This window comes from Apodemus sylvaticus, chromosome 7 (assembly GCF_947179515.1).
Source record: "Apodemus sylvaticus chromosome 7, mApoSyl1.1, whole genome shotgun sequence".
Taxonomy (NCBI): Eukaryota; Metazoa; Chordata; class Mammalia; order Rodentia; family Muridae; genus Apodemus; species Apodemus sylvaticus.
Genome location: NC_067478.1, coordinates 97,715,267 through 97,735,449, shown reverse-complemented (window position 1 = coordinate 97,735,449; position 20,183 = coordinate 97,715,267). Strand labels below are relative to the sequence as shown.

Genomic DNA, 20,183 nt, shown 5'->3' with positions numbered 1-20,183 from the left:
TGCAGAAAGACCAGAATGAACTGGTATGTACTCCATGGGGGAGGATATCTGTTTCAAGTTTTGACTTGAATTAATTAGTCATCAAGGTGAAATAGAAAGTAAAATTAAATCTCTAACTCACATGATACATAAAAATGAATTCACAAGGGAAATTTTTTGAGGAAAACGTTGGAGGGTACCAGTATGATCTATGAGTCAGTGTTTTAGCAAGTCCTTCATGGATGGCACATAAACCTGCCAAGCCATGTTCTACTTCCTCAATCCTCAGGGATACGCATGTTCTAGCCTGCGAGAACTCTTCTACCCATTCACGTGGGAAAATTCGGAAGCCATTGACGATCCAGTGTCCTTGGTTTCATCAGAGATGATAAATAGGTCTAGAGAGAAAGAAATATTCTGGGAAAAAATGTCTTCTCTGTTGATCAATATTTTATTGTGGCCTTACTTAAAAATCCCTCCAGAAAATACCAGGGTCAGGAGGGAAGACTTGGTGCCATTTTGATTTAGAAACAAAATGGTGTTCATATCCATGGTAAACAATATGTCGAATTGCATCTAAGACAGATTTTTTTCCTCTCTCTCTGACTTTCTCTAATAAGATCTCACTGGAACTGTTTTCTTGAAGGACTGTTATGTAGTTCTATGTTTCTTCACCTCTTTCATGTGATGTCTGCACTTGCCTGTCTGTGTTTACAGCCGGCTAGCAGGCACGACACACCTATTGGAATCTCAGTAGATTTGTTTATATACACGCCTTCCAGGAGGACAAGAAGTCTGTGTAGGAAATTGGATGAATTTACAACTATGAAAAATTCTACTTTTTAAAAATTACACAGTGTAGTCTGAGTGTGGTGGCATACCCCTTTAATCCCCGAGTTCAAGGACAACCTGGTCCACAGGGCAAGTTCCATGATAACCAGGGTCACACAGAAAAAAACCCTTTTCCAAACTGTTCCCCGCACACACACAAAAAGTGCACAGAACGTCCTACATGGCTTGGTGCTGGAGCCCTGCGGGGGTGTCGAGGGAACGAAGACAGGGCAGGCACACACACACATTTGGAAAAGCTAGGGTTGGATGGGCTGTGCCCGCTCTACTGTAGGACACCTAGCTGACCTTGGGAGGAGCATTTCCAGGGAGCAGACTCAGGCTGTAGTCATCCCAGAGGCCAAAGCTGCTGTTGTTTGTTTTTTGCATGCATTGTCAATATTCATACAGGTACCAGGACAAGGCTTTGCGTGATCCCTGAGCCTAACCCACCTGGGAAGGCTTTGCAGATTCCTATTGGTTTCAGGCACTGAGGTCCTTGTCAGTAATAGACATTCCTTCAGAACTTCACCCTCCCCTTACACATTTTCTTGGGGCTTTCTCTGCTTCTCAGAATTATATTTTCTTTCTCTTGTGTGTGTGTGTGTGTGTGTGTGTGTGTGTGTGTGTGCAGGGATGGAACCCATGTCATTAGGCTTGGAGGCAAGTGCCTCCATGGGCTCTGAGACACTCTGCTTTTTGTTGTCAGTTTTACAGGGTGAAAGTTGAGGTGAGAGCTAACCGGAAAGGGGATATCTTTGCGGTATCATTTCTGCAGTAGGATGAAATTACTTTGGAGGGCAGATGCTATCATGTTCCTAGTTTTGATCCTGTAAATTGTGTTTCTTATAGACAGTGGACAGAAGCCTGTTATAGTCACCGCACCGGCAAACGTAGAGGTGATGGACGGAGACTTCGTGACTTTGTCTTGCAACGCCACGGGAGTTCCTGTCCCAGCCATTCATTGGTATGGCCGCCATGGATTGATAACCAGCCATCCATCTCAGGTCCTTAGGTCCAAATCTCGGAAGTCCCACCTGATCCGGCCTGGAGACCTGGACCTGGAGCCTGTCTACCTCATCATGTCTCAAGCTGGCTCGAGCTCTCTGTCCATTCAGGCAGTCACTCCGGAGCATGCTGGGAAATACGCGTGTGAAGCTACAAACAAACACGGCAGCGCACAGTCAGAAGCGGTCCTCACCGTGGGTGAGTCGTTTTCAGCATTTTATTTCTCAGTAGAACAGTGCCCTTTTGTAGTAGGGGAAAAGATGATTTGAAAGGTTATTTTAATGGATGGATGTTTTCCCTGTGGCAATGAAATGTAGGACTGTTTGGGGGGTATTTTGCTGTATGGGAACCAGGTGGGCCTTGGTCTCCATTTCGCATTTAATTCTTAGGAATGAGCTCAAAGTGAAGTCTGTCTGTGTTATTAATGGCTTTGGGTTTTGAAGATACTGAAGAGGTTTTTTCACATAGTTTTTGGAGGAGAACATGAGAAGCAAGATTCAAAGTCTGAAGGGTTCGCATGTATTGAGAAGATAGACTTAGGGTCCTCTCAAATGCCCATATATGGTCAGCTCAGTTATCTTTCTAATGGGATATGGGATGGTACTGATATCCCATTGATTTGACATGGTGATGGCTTAGCAGTTACATATGAGGCTTGAAGGACTCCAATTCTGACCTCATGTCATGGGGCAAGTTGAGCAGTGTTCCCCAGTGGTAAGGCAGTGGGTGGTGGAGTGGTTTGTTCAGTTGGTTAGTTATCAGTTGGTTGTCAGTCAGCTGAGTAGATTGTTGCTGTGTTTGTCTGCTGAGATGTAGGGTATCCAGTACTGTCCAATATGGGGACACTGAGGTTCCTGCCTTAGACACTCCTACAGGGCTTTAAGTGACCTTTTTCTTCCGGGGCCCTCCCATGTCTCCCCTGGTTATGGAGCCTGTGGGATCCTGGAATTCACGTTCTTCTCTCGGGATACTGGCTCTGGGCTCCAGAGTCCCCTGCTTTAGTTAGGTCCCAGAGCAGGCTCTCCTGGGTGTTGTTGCCTGTCCTGTCCTCCACAGATGTCTTTAAAGCAGAGGAGGAGCCTTGGGTGGTCTTGGCAGAAAAGTGCTGGTGCTAGAGTTGGCTGTTAGCACTGCTGTGTGTTTGCTTTCGTAAACAAGGAGTCTCTAGCTATGGGTAAAGCTAGAAGCCGGACAAGAAGTGTGCAGAGTCTAGGGACCTGCGTGCTCATATGTGAATGTGGTGTTTGATGCCTGCTAGAGGCGGTATTCTGTATGGACATGAAGTCTGTAGGCTGTGCTGAAATAATGCAGGGTGCCAACCAGAGGCCAGTTGCTGGACTCTGCTTCCTCCTGATGCCACTGATGTCCTGTTCATAGGATTCATATGCAAGTCCAAGAGGACAGGACGGGAAGGCTCTCACAATGATGTCTGGTAATAGAAAACATTTTGTAAATTTAATATATTAGGTTATGAGTATTGCTGGCTAATTACTGACAAATTATCATTATTCATTGTGGCAATGTGGTTATTCATTATGGCAGGAAGAGGTAGTTACTTCAGTAACTTTAGGTAGTTTCAGATAGAGACAGTTGAGTATTATTAAATTGAGATATATGAATATCTCACACATACTGGGCAAATAAGAATGGCACAGTTTAGTATCATTAGCTGCTAGCAGATCTATAGGAGATGATGCCTGGGTAGAACTTAGCAGGCATGATTATTTTATGCAAATGCACAGCAGTACAAAGGGATGTAGCTGTTATGGTTGTAGCTGGCAGAACTACTTATTTTTTTCTTTCTCATTTTAAATATGAGAAATCCAAAACACTTAAATTTCATTATCTAACTTGCTTAGATTAGATCTGTAACATTCTCCTCTGCTCCAGATTCCTGTCCCGGTAAATGCCATTTTAATGAGCAATAACCCTGTTAGCTATATACCCACCTGGGCTTTTTCTATGTTCTAGAAGAACTAAGACCTGGTTGAGTTTATTTAAGCTCAAATAGTGCACAGTAGTGCACTCACTTCTCTGCATAGAATCCTGAGCCTCATTAAACTTTAGCATTAACTGTCAACTCCTTTGTTTATTATGGGGAGGGTAAGCTATATCTGAAAGTGGGTGATAACTCCCTGAGAGCTTGAGGTTCTGAGGTCCTGGATGTATAAGTATTATAGAGTGAGTTGTATCCGCTCAAACTCTAATGGGGGCTGCTAGGCTCCCTGCAGTGTGATGTGGATGTGAGCGGTCACATGGGTGCATGTATTTCACATTATATTCATTTGTACTCAGACGTATTAAGTTCAGTAACATTGCTATATTGTTTTCCTAATTCAGAAGCAGCCTACCGTTCGGCGGGAGGGCAGGGTGGTTCATGCTTGGAATCGACAGTTGGGAGACCAAGGCAGGAATATTGCTACAGGGTCAAGGCTCGCCCAGACTGTGGAGTAAGAACCTCTTTCAAAGAACCAAACCAGAGCAAATATTTCCTTAACGTTAGAAAAAGTAGGACATGAAGTTGAGAGAGAGAGATTGGGGTGGGGCACTAAGGATGGGAGGGGGGAGAAGGTGGTGATGGACCAGTGTGATCAAAACACCACGTATAGATGTGTGAAAGTTACAAAGAATAAACATAATTTTTAAGATACAGAACTAGAATTCGGCCTGCCTCGTAGAGTTCTTTTGAAAATAAACTGAGATAGAGATACTACTATTCATGAGCACTTAAAAATCTAGACAGTTACCAGTTGAAGATGATTCCAGTTAAAATTTTTCCATTTAAAACAGTGGTATGAAAGTGATACACATTTAGTAGAAACAGCTCTTTGAATTTTGGCCTTTTCCTAATCCTAACCCTAACCCCAGCCCTAGCCCTAGCCCTAGCCCTAGCCCTAACCCTAACCCTAACCCTAGCCCTAACCCTAACCCTAAACCTAACAAGAACAGCTTTGGAACTCTGACGCTGGGCAGTAGCGGTGAGCTGTTCCTCTCAGTCAACCCCTCCAGATGAGGGAGACAGAGTTCCTGTAGTGTGCTGTTGCAAAACAATGGCGTCCAGTGGGTTGGGAATATTAAATGTACTTTTCCAACTTAATGTTTTTACTTGATGGTAAGTTTATTGGGATAAAATGAAGAGCATTCGTGTGGCCAAGATCTTTAAACAATAATACAATTTTTTTTAATTACTCAAAGTGTATTACTTGCAACATTAGAGATTACTTAGTTTCTCCCAATTTAAAAGTTGTGGCAAGCTGCAGTGCACCTGGAGTAACAGTGATGGAGCTGTGATGCTCCATTTCAGGGGCAGGCTGCAGAATAGCATTTCTTCTTACACTTCTGTATAAACTGAGGCATGTGGTATGGAAACTCTTTTGTGGCCAGATACCACTTCCCAGTGGTCAGCTGCCGGAGGATCCAGGAAACTACTAATGAAACCGGAGTCCTTCCCCACCACCCAGGCCACAGCCGCGCACCCTCCCCCACCTCCCCTCATTTTTCAGCACCAGCGGGCACAACATCCACCCCAATGAGCGTCTCCTCCTCTCTGACTCACTAGGTAAACATGTTCCTTCCAGGAGCAATATTTTCAAGTTGTCTCAGTGAACTTAATTCGTTTTCTTCTGCACTGTTTCACACTAGCTTCTTGTTTTCTTTGGTAGAGGATGATTCTAGGACAGTCTTTCATGCACTCACAGAGACCTGACCTCACACTGTCAGTCTGGGCCTTGTGGGATTTTTGTTAATGTGTTGTGGTTCTAAAATCACACCCACTTTTTTAGCAGGATTCCGACCTCGTTGTAGAGGTAACTGCTGTGCGTCCTAGTCTTTGTGGTGTCCCCACCTCACGCCTTCCCCTTCCTTCTCAAAGGAGTGCATGCATAATGGGGACCTTTTGTTGCCAGTATTAATAGCACCAGAGAGAAACCAAGCTGTCAGTCAGTCTTTAGGTTACACTGGCAGTCTGTCTGTCTCCACCGAGCTCTCACACCTTCCCCGTTTTTCTCACAGCTGCCCACTAACATTCTTCTACAGCTCCTGTCTTAGAGTTTGGGAACTCGGTCTCCTCATCTGCAAAGCAGGAGGAAGCACTCCTCTCCACCTGAGAACTAAATGACATTATTTGTATTAAATATCTTGTACTGTTCTTGGTATAGAAGTGTGCTTAGTAGCTTTGGATATTTGTATCCTTTTCTTAAAAGCCAAAATACATTATTTTTACCTTCCTCTGTATATTCTAAATGCTGTTGGAAGCAGGTATTAAGACTTCAATTCGCTATCTTTAGACTGGCAAATTTTTAAGTGATATTTTAATTCATTGAGAACGTCATACCTTACCACCACTTCCCACCCAACTTTGAGATTTTTTTCCCCCTATCAAGTCCAGTTTGTGTCACCCAGATAGTTTTGGGAGTGGGGTCTGCCCTGGTTTGTGGTTTACCTACCAGAGGCCACACCATTAAAGAAAACCAAGTCTTCCTCTCCCGGCTGCTGCCATGGAGGTAGCTCTGTAACTAGCCGTGGGATTTTGTGCTCGTTTTGTTTTCTCTGTGCTGGGATTTCATCTGGTCACTTCACATCTAAGTCAAAAAGCAGAGAGGGAAAAATGCTGGTGCCAGACTGGCTTTCTCTTTTCTTTTGAGCCCAGAACCCAGCCCATAGATTAGCGTAAGGTCCCCACTGTAATTAACCCAGTCTAGGAAGTGCCTCATGAACGTGCCTAGAGGCTGCATCTGTGGAGATGAGAATTTCCCATCCAGACTACCCATCATACGTGGGATACCTACCTTTTGATAAGTACTGACTGCCTGAAAGATCAGTGACACAGCCCCTTTGTTATTTTGTTCCGTTCTATTCTGTTCTGTGAGCTACATGCTGCTGGGCTGTTCTTTCTTTAGCGTGCTCGATTGCAGTTAGTTAATTTGTAACTTGGCCATAATCAATAGATGCAGCCAAAGTGGCTTCACTCTCCTGTGGACTTCTGTGGAAATGGTACCTCATCTCCGTTTCTGTCTGGGAAATCTTTTCCTAAGACCGGCTGGCACATGCCTATGTGGTGGTCAAACACCTAGGGCAAAGGGTAAGCAGATGAGCCAGGACTTCCTGAGCTTAGGCTGAGATGCAGGGCTGGAAGGCACTGTGTAGGTGGGAATTCTGGGAAGGAGCTTTGGAAACTAGGTTCCCAGAGGGTGTGAGAGTAATGCTGACCATTAAAACCCAAACTAAACCAAACCAAACCAAACCCAAACCCAAACCCAAACCCAAACCCAAACCCAAACCCAAACCCAAACCCAAACCCAAAACCAAAACCAAAACCAAAAAAACCCACTTTTATTTATTGTGCATGTGGGGAGGGGCAAACATGTGGAGGTCAGAGGGCAACTTGAAGGAGTTGATTCTAGCCTACGGTGTGGGTTCTAGAGGTGGGACCCGGGCTGGGATACGTGGCGGCAGGTGCCTTTGTCCACTGAGCCCTCCTCACACTATGTCCCATGCTCTCCTTCAGTCTCTTTGTTCACTGTGATGTTCATTCTGTTCACTCTCCATTGTGTTAAACTCCCCAAGTCTCTTTACATCGAGTTAGTAAATTGTTACTGCAAAAACTCAACATTAATGCAGAGCTATGTAAAAAGAGAAGTCTGTTCACCAGCGTCGTGCTACTAGTTCCCCAAACAATGTGCCTTTGCTTTCCAGTGAGCAGACAGATTGACAGCAGGCATCAGAGGTCACGCTGAGTGAATCGGTGAAATTAAGTTCTCAGATTCGAGTTTGCTCCTGATGTCAGCATGGGGCTGATATTAACTGGGTAGAAGATGCTGGAAAGGTAACCACCTTTAAGCAGTCTCCCCTCATTCTTCTCCCCCCATGCAGTTCCTTTCGAGACAAACACAAAGGCAGAGTCAGTCACACCTTCTGAAGCTTCTCAGAATGATGAACGAGACCCGAGAGATGGTTCAGAGTCTGGCCTGCTGAGCTTGTTTCCAGGGAAGGCGCATTCCAGTGGGGTGGAATCACCAGCAGAGAAAAACGCCTCTGTCCCCGATGCTCCTAACATACTGAGCCCCCCTCAGACCCACATGCCAGACACGTACAACCTGGTGTGGAGGGCGGGGAGGGATGGCGGAATGCCCATCAACGCCTATTTCGTGAAGTACCGAAAGGTAATTCTCTTGTCTGTTCTCATTCCTTAACCCTGTGCATGTGTGAGGCATTCGCTTATTATGTTTGGTGCGTTTCTGGTAGAATAGAAAGTGAGACTGTTGCAGAATAAGTTTGTCAGAAGTATCCTCACTAGTCATTCTGGATTGCCAGATCTTAGGATATCAGTAAGGATGGAATATAAATAATTTTTCCCAAGTCAAAGTCTAATCCAAAGTAACCATAACATTTTTCCTTTTTCCCTCCTTCCCTCCCTCTCTCTCCCTCTGTCCCTCCTTCCCTCCCTCCTTCCCTCCCTCTGTCCCACCTTCCCTCTGTCCTTCCCTCCCTCCTTCCTTCTCTCCCTCCCTCTTTCCTTCCCTCCTTCCCTTCCTCCTTCCCTCCCTTTTTCCCTCCCTCTCTCCCTCCTTCCTTTCTTCCTTCCTTTTCTCCCTCCCTCCTTCCCTCCCTCCCTCCCTTCTCCCTCTCTCCCTGTTTCCCCCTCTCTCTACCTCCCCTCTCCCTTCTCCCTCCACCCTGTGCTGGGACTCAAGGTTTGACGCTAGGCCAGTGCCTGCCCCTGAGCTCTGTCTCTGGCCTCCATCACTTACCATTTTCTATCAAACCTCTCGTTTTAGCACACTGGGCATCAAACTCTGTAAGCTACTTTAAAAACTGTAATTCTGTGGTTTGCTAAGGTTGTAGAATGCTCATCAGATAATTCCTGCTGGGGCAAGGTCCTCTAGCATCATCTGTGACCATTGTAGGCTGGCCTCTTACCAGTACCAGAATCTTAAATGGTTTGGTTATTTATTTGGTCATGCTTGGGCCTCTATGTGTTGATTCTTTGGGTGATTTATGTTTCCTCCCTTTTTAAATTTATGCTAAAGCAAAATTTAAAAGCTCCTCTTATAATCTTAATGAGATTAATACATTTCACAAGATGGAGGGCGTGTATCTCTTGCTCACAGTAACATCGCTTCTGCAAACCCCTCTAGAATTAGATAAATGTGCTTTCTGTATGATTGGGAAGACTGTTCTCTGCCCTCCGCCTCTCATGATTCTGGTTTCTCCGGGCAGCTGGATGATGGCAGTGGTGCAGTGGGAAGCTGGCACACGGTCCGTGTCCCAGGAAGTGAGAACGAGCTGCATCTAACTGAGCTGGAGCCGTCGAGTCTCTATGAAGTTCTGATGGTGGCTAGAAGCGCAGTTGGTGAAGGGCAGCCGGCCATGCTCACCTTCCGGACCAGCAAAGGCAAGTGTCACGGTCCATCTGTCCGTCCGTCCGTCCGTCTGTCCGAGTGAACTGCCTCTTAATGCCCATTTACTTGTGAGGATTCCTATTGAATAGTAGAGATCCTAGGATATAAATCTATTATCTGTGCATACTCGAGCACCTTTTGGGGGGTTATATTTTGGTAGTTGTATTATTGATTTCAGTGTAATATTCCATACATATTTTTGGAAGTACGTGATGAGCAGCATTCAGATGGCTGAGTCAGGGAAACCAGAGACAGTCAGGTTGAGATCCAGCAGTGGAGCGTACACTCTGATGAAAACGTAAAATGCATAGTCAAGTAAGAAGTCTAGACAAAATTCGGTTCGGTTCTGGGATTTATCAACACTGACCGTGTACTGGGCAGTGTAGAAAATCGGCAAAGCTGATCCCTGCGGAACTCAAATTCCATAAAAGGTGGTATTAACAAAGAAATAGCTTCTGGGGTGGGTTGAGTTACCCACCCCATAACTCCAGCCCAAATGTTCCATTTCCTCATAGCTCATAAGGTGTCACAAGCAAAGACATGGAAAGTTCCCCAGAATACTGTGTCACAGAGCCACACTGTCTCACGCGCACACCCATACCCAGACATCTTCCTGATTTGCTCCATCACAGTGGCCCTTTGCTGTTCCTGGTGTGCACACTTAGCACACCATTCTTCATGCCTTGGTGTACCCCAGGAACGAACTCCCCTCAGATGTGTAGAGACCTTCCACATCCCCTTCTTTAAACATCTCGCTGCTCACTAATACTGAACACATCCCTGGCCACCTACTTACAGGACACACCGTTCCCAGGTGATTCTAACTTGTGGCAAGCTTACATCCATTAAAGTGGTACCACGAAGGCACATTTAGAGTTCTCTTAACAGTGCTAGAGAAAGACAAAGCATTTGTCCTAGTTCTTGACACTAGCTTAGTATAAGGGAGATACTGTGTTTACACACAGACACATGTATCTTCAAGGCTACTTGTGTTTTAGAGTAATTTTTTGTTTCTATTTTGCATATATAAGCTTATTGGTTTTTAAAAAAATACTTTACAGAAAAAATGGCATCGTCAAAAAACACCCAGGCATCCTTCCCACCTGTGGGCATCCCTAAGCGGCCTGTTACTTCAGAGGCTTCCAACAGCAATTTTGGAGTTGTGCTTACGGATTCCTCTAGGCATAGTGGAGGTAAAGAATCTTCATCTTGTTTGTTTATAAATGTCACTGTCCTGTTTCACTTTGGGGAGATAGGATAGGGACATTAGTCATTAAGGTTGTGTTCTATCCTGCAGAACTGTTATTTAATAAGTGTAGGTGGTATATGTGTGTGCATGAGTTTGGGCACATGTAAGTGTATGTCTGCCTGTGTGTGTGTTTGGTTGTGTGTATGTGTCTAAGTGTGTGTGTGTTTGTGTGTGTATGTGTGTGTGTATGTGTTTGGTTGTGTGTATGTGTCTAAGTGTGTGTGTGTGTCTAAGTGTGTGCAATGTTGGGGATTAAACCGGGACCATGTGCATGCTATGCAAGTGCTGTACCACTAATTACATACCCTGCCTTCAAGCCGCTTTTTGTAATTATGCTAACACTGGACATGTTGAGAACATTTAACATTTGCTACTATGATCTACAAGTTTCCATGCTTCCCTCCTGTTTTTATACTTTACCATAAATTGATATTAAACAAAACAGAGCCTAGTACTCTGAGCTGCCCTCTTCAGTGTCTTGGGCCTTCCTTACCCGAGAAGCCTCTCTTCAGAGCTGCTTGTCAGTTACTTAAACACACTTCTGTGTGAATGTCAGCACTAAGAGAGTAAAGTCGACACCTCAAAGGCAAACACGTTACTATCTACTTAACCCAACATGTGGAAGTCACTAACTGCCAGCACAGCAGGGATGAAATCATCCTTGATCAAGGATTTAGAGTGTAGTGGGTGATACAGACCTCTGGACGCACACCAGTGAGTTGACTGCCGAAAGAAGAAACAGCTAAACCCACATGCATAGCCACAGAATGGATACTATACACAGACACACCTGTGACAGCCAGCTCGTCCATTTTGCCTATGCTTATCCTCCTGGTATTCTGGAGTTGATGGGGAGATACCCAACTGGCCCACTGGATACAAAGGAGGGCGCATTATGGTTTGCACAACTGCTTAGCACTTGAGGTAAGCCTCAGGAGAAAACAATGGTACCTCCAGGTGAAGAAAAGATGCCTAATATAGCAGACAGACAGATGAGGCCATGCACTCAGTGCAGAGATTAGATTTTGTGAGTTATTGCTGGTGGAGATAAGGCGCAGGCAGGTGCCCATGTCTTCTATGATACGTTTAAAAGTGTAATCTCAGGCAGCACATAAGGACACTTATTGCATGATAGCCCAAGGACCCACATGGTGAATAAAGGGAAAAGACTCTTACAAACTGTCCTCTGACCTCCATACAAGTGCCCTGCACATGTGTGCTGTGTCATGTGTCTCTACTTATATCACAACAAATAAACAAGTAAAATAGGACTTTTTAAAAAATGTGATCTTTTCCTGAGAGCTATGACGAGCCCTAGTATTAACCTAGTAAGGGAGATACCCCAGGGTCATGAAGGTGGTTTCCCCAGGGCAAGCTTCCTTTATTACACTTGGGATGTGTTGACCCCTATGATTTCCCCAAATGCTGGAAACTTGACTGTACAGTTTATGGTAGTGGGGGACTGCATTCACATTACCCCCTTAAAGATCCCCTAAAGGGTCTTGAAGATGAAGAAATGCAAAAGATGTACCTAGAAAATATGAAGATGACATCAGTGAATGAAGGAGGAGGGAGGAGACAGCTGAGGTCAGAGTAATAGAATCTGTGTCGAGTGAGAGGGAGGGAGCTTGGGTGCGGGCATTTATAAGAGGCATGGATGGTAAAAGATTGTAGGTGAAGATTATAGATATCAGTGAAAATTATGACTTTGGAATTCTCCAAGCCGAAATATGCGTATGAAATTATTTGCTTGCTGTTGATAACACCTTCACGAGGCGGAGACCATGTCTGCTATCCAGATAAGGCAAAGCTGTTCAAGTCCACTTTTTTTCCTTCAGTGCAGCTGCTGTTGTTGCAGAGACCCTGTTCATCTCTGTAGACATGGTCTCCTCAGTAACTTTCTTCTCCTCTTTGACCTGTGGCATTTGGTGAGTGTGTGTCTTGCACAGTCACCCTGAGAAAGCCCTTTGATTTTCTGTAAAGATCTGCATTAACCTTTCTGCCTGTTCTGTTCCCATTGCTTTCTAGTGGAAAGGAATATAGTAAGTATCATCCACAGTTGCCTGCTGATGCCGTCTTCTGTTTATCCCTAGCATGTGTCTTGTGAAACGCCCTGATTTTCTGCGTACAAGAGACATGTTCAATGTGATCCTCTTCTTATGCTTTAGAAGGAGGGTTAAAGAGATGCTCAGATGCGACAAGTCCAGGTTTGGGGACCATGGGTAAAGACAGGCCTCTTTCCTTAGTGTCTTCACCAATACTGGGGCATTGTGGCCCAGGCTGCCCTTCCATGTCCATTTTTTTTTAAAATATTTATTTATTTATTATATGTAAGTACACTGTAGCTGTCTTCAGCTGCCATTAGAGGGTGTGTCAGATCTCTTTACGGATGGTTGTGAGCCACCATGTGGATGCTGGGATTTGAACTCATGACCTTTGGAAGAGCAGCCGGTGCTCTTACCAGCTGAGCCATCTCTCCAGCCCTCCATGTCCATTTAAAAGCCCAATGGGCTGCACACCAAAAGGCCTACTGGCCTGCTGAGAACTGGATTCCACAGGATTCCCAGGCAGCTGATAGGGAGGCAGAATGGCAGTTTACTGGGGTGCGTGTAACTATTTTGTAGGCCATCTTTGTAGGACTCAGGAAGGAAGGCAGTAACAACCACTAGCCTGCTGGTTCGGCAAGGGAAGTTAGACCCCTGATTTAATGAGGGTGACCTCACTCCCAATGGCTCTCTCTGCCACAGGGTGTAGTCCTTCTAACCTGTCTCGTTGGGCAGTAAGGTGCTTGGCAGCTGTTGGACCCTTTGACTGACTTTTCTATGTTTGTGTCATGGTCTTTATGTGCTACTGTTCCTGTCTGCCTCACATCCTCTCCCTCCCTTGTTACCTTATTAGTATTGATTTCAGCATATGGCATCCATGCATGCGCTGACAGACTTGATTTCAAACCAGCAATTCCTGAGACCTTGAGGGGCCTATTAAAGGAACGTAATAGTAACAGAGTAATAATCAGTAGATTGTTGGCTTGGTGTATGTGATTTGGAAAAACGTTTCAAATGTGAAAGCATTTGTGAGAATTGTTTATATGTCATAGCCAAAATCAAATAATGGCTTTTATACTGCTTTAGCAGTAAATCTAAAGTAGAAAAGCGGAAACCACCACATTCATTAACTTTTTTTTCTTCGTGAGTTAATTATATCTCTAATCATTTGGCTTTTTCTTTCCTCCTTCCAGTTTCTCGTGTTTCCTTTTTTGTACATTTTATTTCCCATTAGCTTTTAGAGAGGGCAGGGAAACAGGCTGTAATATTATTCGTGATGACAAAATGTTGATGAGGGACCTTTAACACCGGGTCTGGGATTTACCCACCCCTCAGAGCATTTTTAGGTTATTCCTGTCTCTGACATCATGGTGATGGAAAAGTGAATGTTCCAATTTTCAGTCCCAGAGGCACCAGATCGACCTACTATCTCTATGGCGTCGGAGACCTCAGTCTACGTCACCTGGATTCCCCGAGCAAATGGTGGCTCTCCCATCACCGCCTTCAAGGTGGAATATAAACGGATGAGAACTAGTGATTGGCTGGTGGCTGCTGAAGACATTCCTCCTTCCAAACTCTCTGTGGAAGTTCGTAGTTTAGAGCCAGGTAATAATACTTTGTTGTTGTTGTTATTTGTTACAATAATGATTTCTTATTTTGAAAATAAAATATAAAGGGAGTAAGTTGACTCTACCCATCCATATACACTTTATATTTTGTTACATTTCTTTCCAGCCTTTTTTTCCTCAGTGTTCTCATATACCCTGGAATCTTGTCATAAATACAATTTCACATCCCTCATTTTATGTCTAACTTTGTAAGTGTATCCATACTTTGCTTAACTATTTTTGTTGGCATTATTTCAGGGTGGAAATTGAAGCCAAGGTCTGAGCTTCCCACCCCTTAACCATTCTTCATTTCTAGATTTTAAATTGCGTCTCTGATCCCAACTCCTGAATCTATTAAAAATATTATCTGTAAGAGAAAAAAGTGTAAATAAGCTTACACCTTTGTTTGGGCTCATGGGCACTTCTGCTTTTAGAATCATGAATATATACAAGTGTTGTAGGTGTCTGTCTAACTTAGAAGAAGGCAGCAGTTGTAGATATGTAACATTTTCTGAACTGAAAACTTTCTAGCAATTGTATATGAGCGATAAGGAAACTTGGCTTAGGATTTGAATTTATTCTTTAGATGTATCATTGTTACAATTTTTTTTAAGTTACATGTGTTTTGTTTTTGCCCCATCCTTCAAGGTTCAATATACAAATTTAGGGTCATTGCTATCAACCATTACGGTGAGAGTTTTCGGAGCGCAGCATCCCGCCCTTACCAGGTGGCCGGCTTCCCAAATCGCTTTTCCAATCGCCCAATAACTGGACCTCACATTGCGTACACAGAAGCTGTCAGTGACACTCAGATCATGCTAAAATGGACGGTAAGTAAGCGAACACCTTCTTAATGAGATTTCTTGTCAGCAGTGTAGCGTTCTTATGGTGTGAGGCTCGGAACTGTTGAACGTTTAATTGCAGAGAAATGGAAGGGTACTGAGGTTTGTCTGCAGCACAAGGTAAAAATGGCATTACTGTTTCTTCTGCTCTGGACCAAATGGTGCTAACTTAATTAACATTTTATGCTATGTTCTCTTTGAACCAGTGTGCATTTATTTTGAAGCTAATAAAGTGTATACCGTTTTATTTTTATTTATTTCTGTAGTAAGCTAATTGGCCATATACCTTTGAATGTCTCTGAATTAGGTTTAAAAAAATGGCCACTACACACACTGCAAAACAAAGCTAGAGAAACATTGCCTGCAGATAGGGACATCAGGACATTACTTTTACTTTTGCCTCTGAGAAGCCTTTGCTTCTGTTTTCTAGTATATTCCATCAAGTAACAATAACACGCCCATTCAAGGATTCTATATCTATTACCGGCCGACAGACAGTGACAATGACAGTGATTACAAGAGAGACGTTGTGGAAGGTGAGTCCCTTGGTAAGCTGGGACCCTTGCCAGGACACTTCTGTGGGGATGGACTAAACACTGAGTCAGAAATGAGCTGGTATATGCTGTTAAGTTTGTTCCCATGTAACCCAAATTTCCCAGTCTCCCCTCCCCCACAACAGTTTTCCCTGATTTTCTTGCAGAGACAGTTATGAAAGTATAGGAGAAGATAATTTGTCAGAAGTTCATCTGAAAAAAAATTTTGACTTTGTTTTTTACTTTTGTAATGGCCAGTGATATGAATGTATAAACCCCATTGCAACTTCTTACTAAATTAAAAAGTCTTGCTCAGTTTGATCATCTGTACTAGACGATCGCATATTAACCATGCTACCTGCCTGTAGAGATGTTGAGGCGTTGGAGTGTTTTGTAGAGGAGACAAGCAACTGCCTGTGTGTGGAGGGTGTCGACACTGTTCCTTGGCTGCATTCACAGTACAGTCTCTAGTGTTGCCTGTGGGCTGGTAGCTGCTGGAACCCACTGGCTACCCACAGCCATGCCTTTTGTGCCTTTTCACAGGCGATGTTGGCCCTAGCCTCAGGTCCTCGATGCAGGACAGTGTCTGCTGCCCACCATTCCCCTTTCCTCATGCTTTGCACAGGCATTCTCACGCTCCTCTGTTGGGACTCTTGTGTTCTTGTTCCTCAGACCAGACCTTCCCTGAAGTTCTAACCCAAGTTACACCCTTTGTGCTTATTTCACAGCGTGTAATTGAAGACTAGATATATGAGTATGAGTATTTGAAATTACGTATTTCTCTTACTAAATATGAACTTAATTTAGACGTAGGGTCTTTGTTCCCTCTGCTGGATTCCCAGCCCCTTCAGTGGCGAGGCATTCCGTACTGGAGTTGATGGACGTGTGAACGGAGCCCGACAGCAGTGGAGTGTCAGTGGACGGGGCTGGAATAGGGAGTAGCTGGGTCCAACCTGGCAGACTCCTGTGTGGGAGGGGAGCTGCTTCAGTCCAGACAGATGGTTATGAGGAAGTGATGGCTTTAAGTAGGAGAATTTTCTTACATAAAAGTTTAGGTTCCTTCACAGGGTAATAGGTTCCTTGAGTCTGGAAGCCTCGAGTACAAGCCGGATGCCCCATTCTTGGTACTATTTTAGATCGGGACTCTTGGTGTAAGAGGAAAACTTCTTCCATTCTCTGTTGTTAGTCCAGAAGTCTGATCTTTAAGATAGTATATGTCTTGGTTGGGTTTATAATTCAGTGGTAGATCATGTGCTTAGCATGTGCCTGGCCCTGAGTTCTATCTCATACATACAAACATCTCTGTGCGTACATATTTATATATACATATAAATACATATCATAGCAAACCTTGTCAGAAAATTGCTCTAGGTCTAGGATTTACCATATGACTTCCTGCCATTAAATAATTTTTTAAAAACCAATTTAGTTATTCTATCTCATTTCAAATATTACAGCATTTTGGGGGATCTTATTTTTTATATTTATGAGTATTTTGACCACATGCATATCACATGTATGCCTGATGCATACAAAGGTCAGAAGTGGGCGTCAGATACCCTGGCCCTGAAGTTGTGGCTAGTTAGTTGTAAGCTGCCATGTGGGTGCTGGAACCAAAACCAGGTCCCTTAAAAAATGATCAAGTTCCTCACTGTTGAAGGATCTTTCCAGCCCATGGAGGATTTCTTCTCGTACATATTCAATGGAGTTACTTTTGTAACATAATAAAAACTTTACAGTCTGAGTAGGGTAGCTGCTCGTGACTCTTTTTTGAATGAAAGAACGGTTCTTTCTCTTTTTCTGTAACTTTCAGTGGCAAGCTTGTTCTGTGCTCTCAGAAGTCGAGGCAGTAGCCATCTTGGGGGAGAGAAGGAAACGGGAGGAGTCGCGGAGACAGTGGGATGCAGCGGTGTTCTCTTGGTGGTCTGGACGTCGGTGCCTTGTGTGTTTGCTTTGTGAGCATCCAGTGAAGCGTACTTACAGTGTGTGGCTCTTCAGTTTGCACACTCTCTGTCCATCAAGAGGCTGTTAGAAAAGCAGAAAGATAATTATGGCTTCTGCACTTTGTTCTGTCCAAGTCTTTGTTTTAGTTTACATGGTTTAGAAGAATGGCGGTATCAGATTTTTATTTTTAAGACTTTTGACATCGGCTAAACATTTGGCCTAAGGTGGTTCTAAACAGAGCAGACGTCAGGCAACGTGAACAGCTCTGTGTGTCTCCCTCATCCTCGCCTTCCTTCTGGACGTCCTAGGAATCCCTGTGTGTTAACGGTTGTTCAGCTATGCTCTTCAGAGGAATCTTAGCTTTTACAAACCTCCGTGGTGGGAATGTGAGCCTGGGACTGGAAGAGCATTTATTGGCACGGTACGCCGTACATAGCAGCACTCACGGATGGGAGGCTTTCTTAGTTCCCAGCGGGCTTGTTTATAAGTGCAGCACACTGAGCAGTTAGACGTTTAAGTGGGATCCGCTGTGCTGTATAATTTGCTTATTGCTTATTTTCATTTTGAAATTCTTTCTGTGGCAGTTGGAGTTACTGGTTTATTCTTCTAAAACCAGGAACAGGATACTTCTTTAAAATATGTACCTAAAGTGTTCTTAAAAGGTTTGGATACTTAAGTGTGTATTGATTCAAAATGTAGGGCCACCCTCTTTAATGAGTCAATTATAAAGACTACAGTAAGAACACCTAGATTTCTTACACTGTCCGATCTTCTAATTCTTTGCCACATTTAGATAACTACAAATGTCTCAGCCTGACAGTGTTTTCCCTGCAGAGTATTTTTATCTTGTTAAGTGGAGTTCCAGGGAAATTGGTGTATAAGCTCACCCAGCCCTGTAGTTGTAAGTGGGAAGCTTAGCGGAGGGTGTACACTGACTGATTTGGTTTAGACCCAACAGTGCACATAGCTGTCTTACTTATCAAATATAAAGATTCCTTCTCTTTTCCAACACCAACCTATAGTGTTTGCTGTTGGAAAGATTGGACACAACAATGAAATATGAATCTAAAAAGGTGTATATTGTAACTGTTTTCTCCTAAAAACCAGTCAGAAGCTCAACCCCACTGTTACTAGTTCTCTGAAGTCTTAACTAGTTCTTTGGGTCTAGTGGAGATGTTTGTGGATGGAGTGTAGAACCAGAAAAGCCCAAAAGGTAGAGTAAGAAGTAGTTTTGTGGGATGTTTTTACATTTTAGAAGTAGGTCCATTCTAGCTTCAACCAGTTCTTTAATGAAAGAAGAACCAACCAAGCAAAACCCAAAACAAGTTGGGACAGGGGAGATCTCTTTATAAGTATACACACACACGCACACACACTCACACACACACACATATGTATGTATGTATGTATGTATGTATGTATAAGTATATACATGGAGTCTAGAACCCACTCTCACAGCCCCTCAGAGACACTCAAGCTTTGACAATCGGATTTTCTCCCTTGTAAGATGCGAGTCCATGTGAACTAGTTTTTGTGGTAGTGACTTGGAAAGGGGCTGAAATGTTTTTGTCTGTGTTGAATTAGAAAGGAGCCTGTGATACTGGTCCTGACAGCCAAGCAGATTTGACTTATGCATGTGGTGTGGTTTTTTGTTTTTTCTTCCCCTTTAATTAATTCTTAAATCGGTTGGTGGCATGCTTGGATTTCTAGGAAACACTGGAGACAGTCTGAAGAGTCATTTTTCTAAAAGGGATTAAGAGTACTTGAAGAGTTAATTAAATCTGACAAAAGTGTCCCTGTTTATGAAAGTTTGTCACAGATCCATGAAAGTGAAAACGGAGGGTGATTTACACTGGAGTGCTCGGTTTGCGAGTGTTTCTAAATGAAACCTTGGCTGTGTGCCACAGATAACAGAATCCTAATAGTGGAGACACTTGTGTGGTTCTGAGACCCCGACTCAAAAGAAGTGCGGCCTCGGGAGCGGCGACTGAGGGTTCCCACTGCCAAGTTGGCTCCTGTGGGTGCTCAGCACGTTAGTAAGGTGTTTGTGCGCATGTGCGATGTGTCGGTGGCAACGGCAACGGAAGAGAGCTCCGTGAGAGCCGTTCTTCAGGGCCACACACTGTTTGCTGTCACTTGTACCATAGCTTTTTAGTGGATGGGCATAGTGACTGCACTTGCTGGGCTGAAATGAGGATTTGAGATGTTTTTCCTCTATGCCACTAATTTTTAATAAAAGCAGCATTGCTACCTACACACAGATAGCCTTTGATTTTGTTTACCTCGTCACCTCCTTAACATGCCACTTAGTAAAAATGCTATTCATCCATGACACAGTAAAAAATAATTATGCGGTATATATATATATATATCTTACAAGCTGTTTGAAATGGCAAGGGATTCTGTAAATCTCATTCTGAAAATCCCAAATAAACACACTGGTGCCATCCAGGCTGTAGGATACCTACACATAGTCTCTCGTCTCTCTCCTCCAGGTTCAAAGCAGTGGCACACCATTGGTCACCTGCAGCCAGAGACCTCCTATGACATTAAGATGCAATGCTTTAACGAAGGAGGGGAGAGTGAGTTCAGCAACGTGATGATCTGCGAGACTAAAGGTAGGAGAGGCGTGGAGGCTTGTGTCTCTTCTCCCTGGCCAGTTACTAGAATTCCAAACACTCGATCATGTCTTTCTGTATGTAGATTTCCGTTTCGGATGAGTTCCTAGATGCATGAATTTACATATGC

General features: G+C 43.8%; 1 protein-coding gene and 1 non-coding gene across 5 annotated transcripts in view; both read left to right on the top strand.

Annotated features, from left to right (window-relative positions):
- Cdon (cell adhesion associated, oncogene regulated) overlaps positions 1-20,183 on the top strand; it is an 89,724-nt gene that overhangs the window by 41,662 nt on the left and 27,879 nt on the right. For all 4 annotated transcript variants that reach the window (XR_007978868.1, XM_052188718.1, XM_052188719.1 and 1 more), the window contains exons 8-15: positions 1,660-2,013; positions 7,687-7,976; positions 9,034-9,208; positions 10,277-10,408; positions 13,911-14,114; positions 14,765-14,946; positions 15,389-15,494; positions 19,931-20,053. Coding sequence is in view for 3 of the 4 variants with exons in the window: in XM_052188718.1 (XP_052044678.1) it covers positions 1,660-2,013; positions 7,687-7,976; positions 9,034-9,208; positions 10,277-10,408; positions 13,911-14,114; positions 14,765-14,946; positions 15,389-15,494; positions 19,931-20,053 (1,566 nt within the window). In the remaining variant the exon portion in view is untranslated. The remainder of the gene's footprint in view (positions 1-1,659; positions 2,014-7,686; positions 7,977-9,033; positions 9,209-10,276; positions 10,409-13,910; positions 14,115-14,764; positions 14,947-15,388; positions 15,495-19,930; positions 20,054-20,183) is intronic.
- On the top strand, positions 11,782-11,947 carry LOC127690318 (U1 spliceosomal RNA). Its single transcript, XR_007979045.1, has one exon. It is a non-coding gene; the product is annotated as a U1 spliceosomal RNA (small nuclear RNA).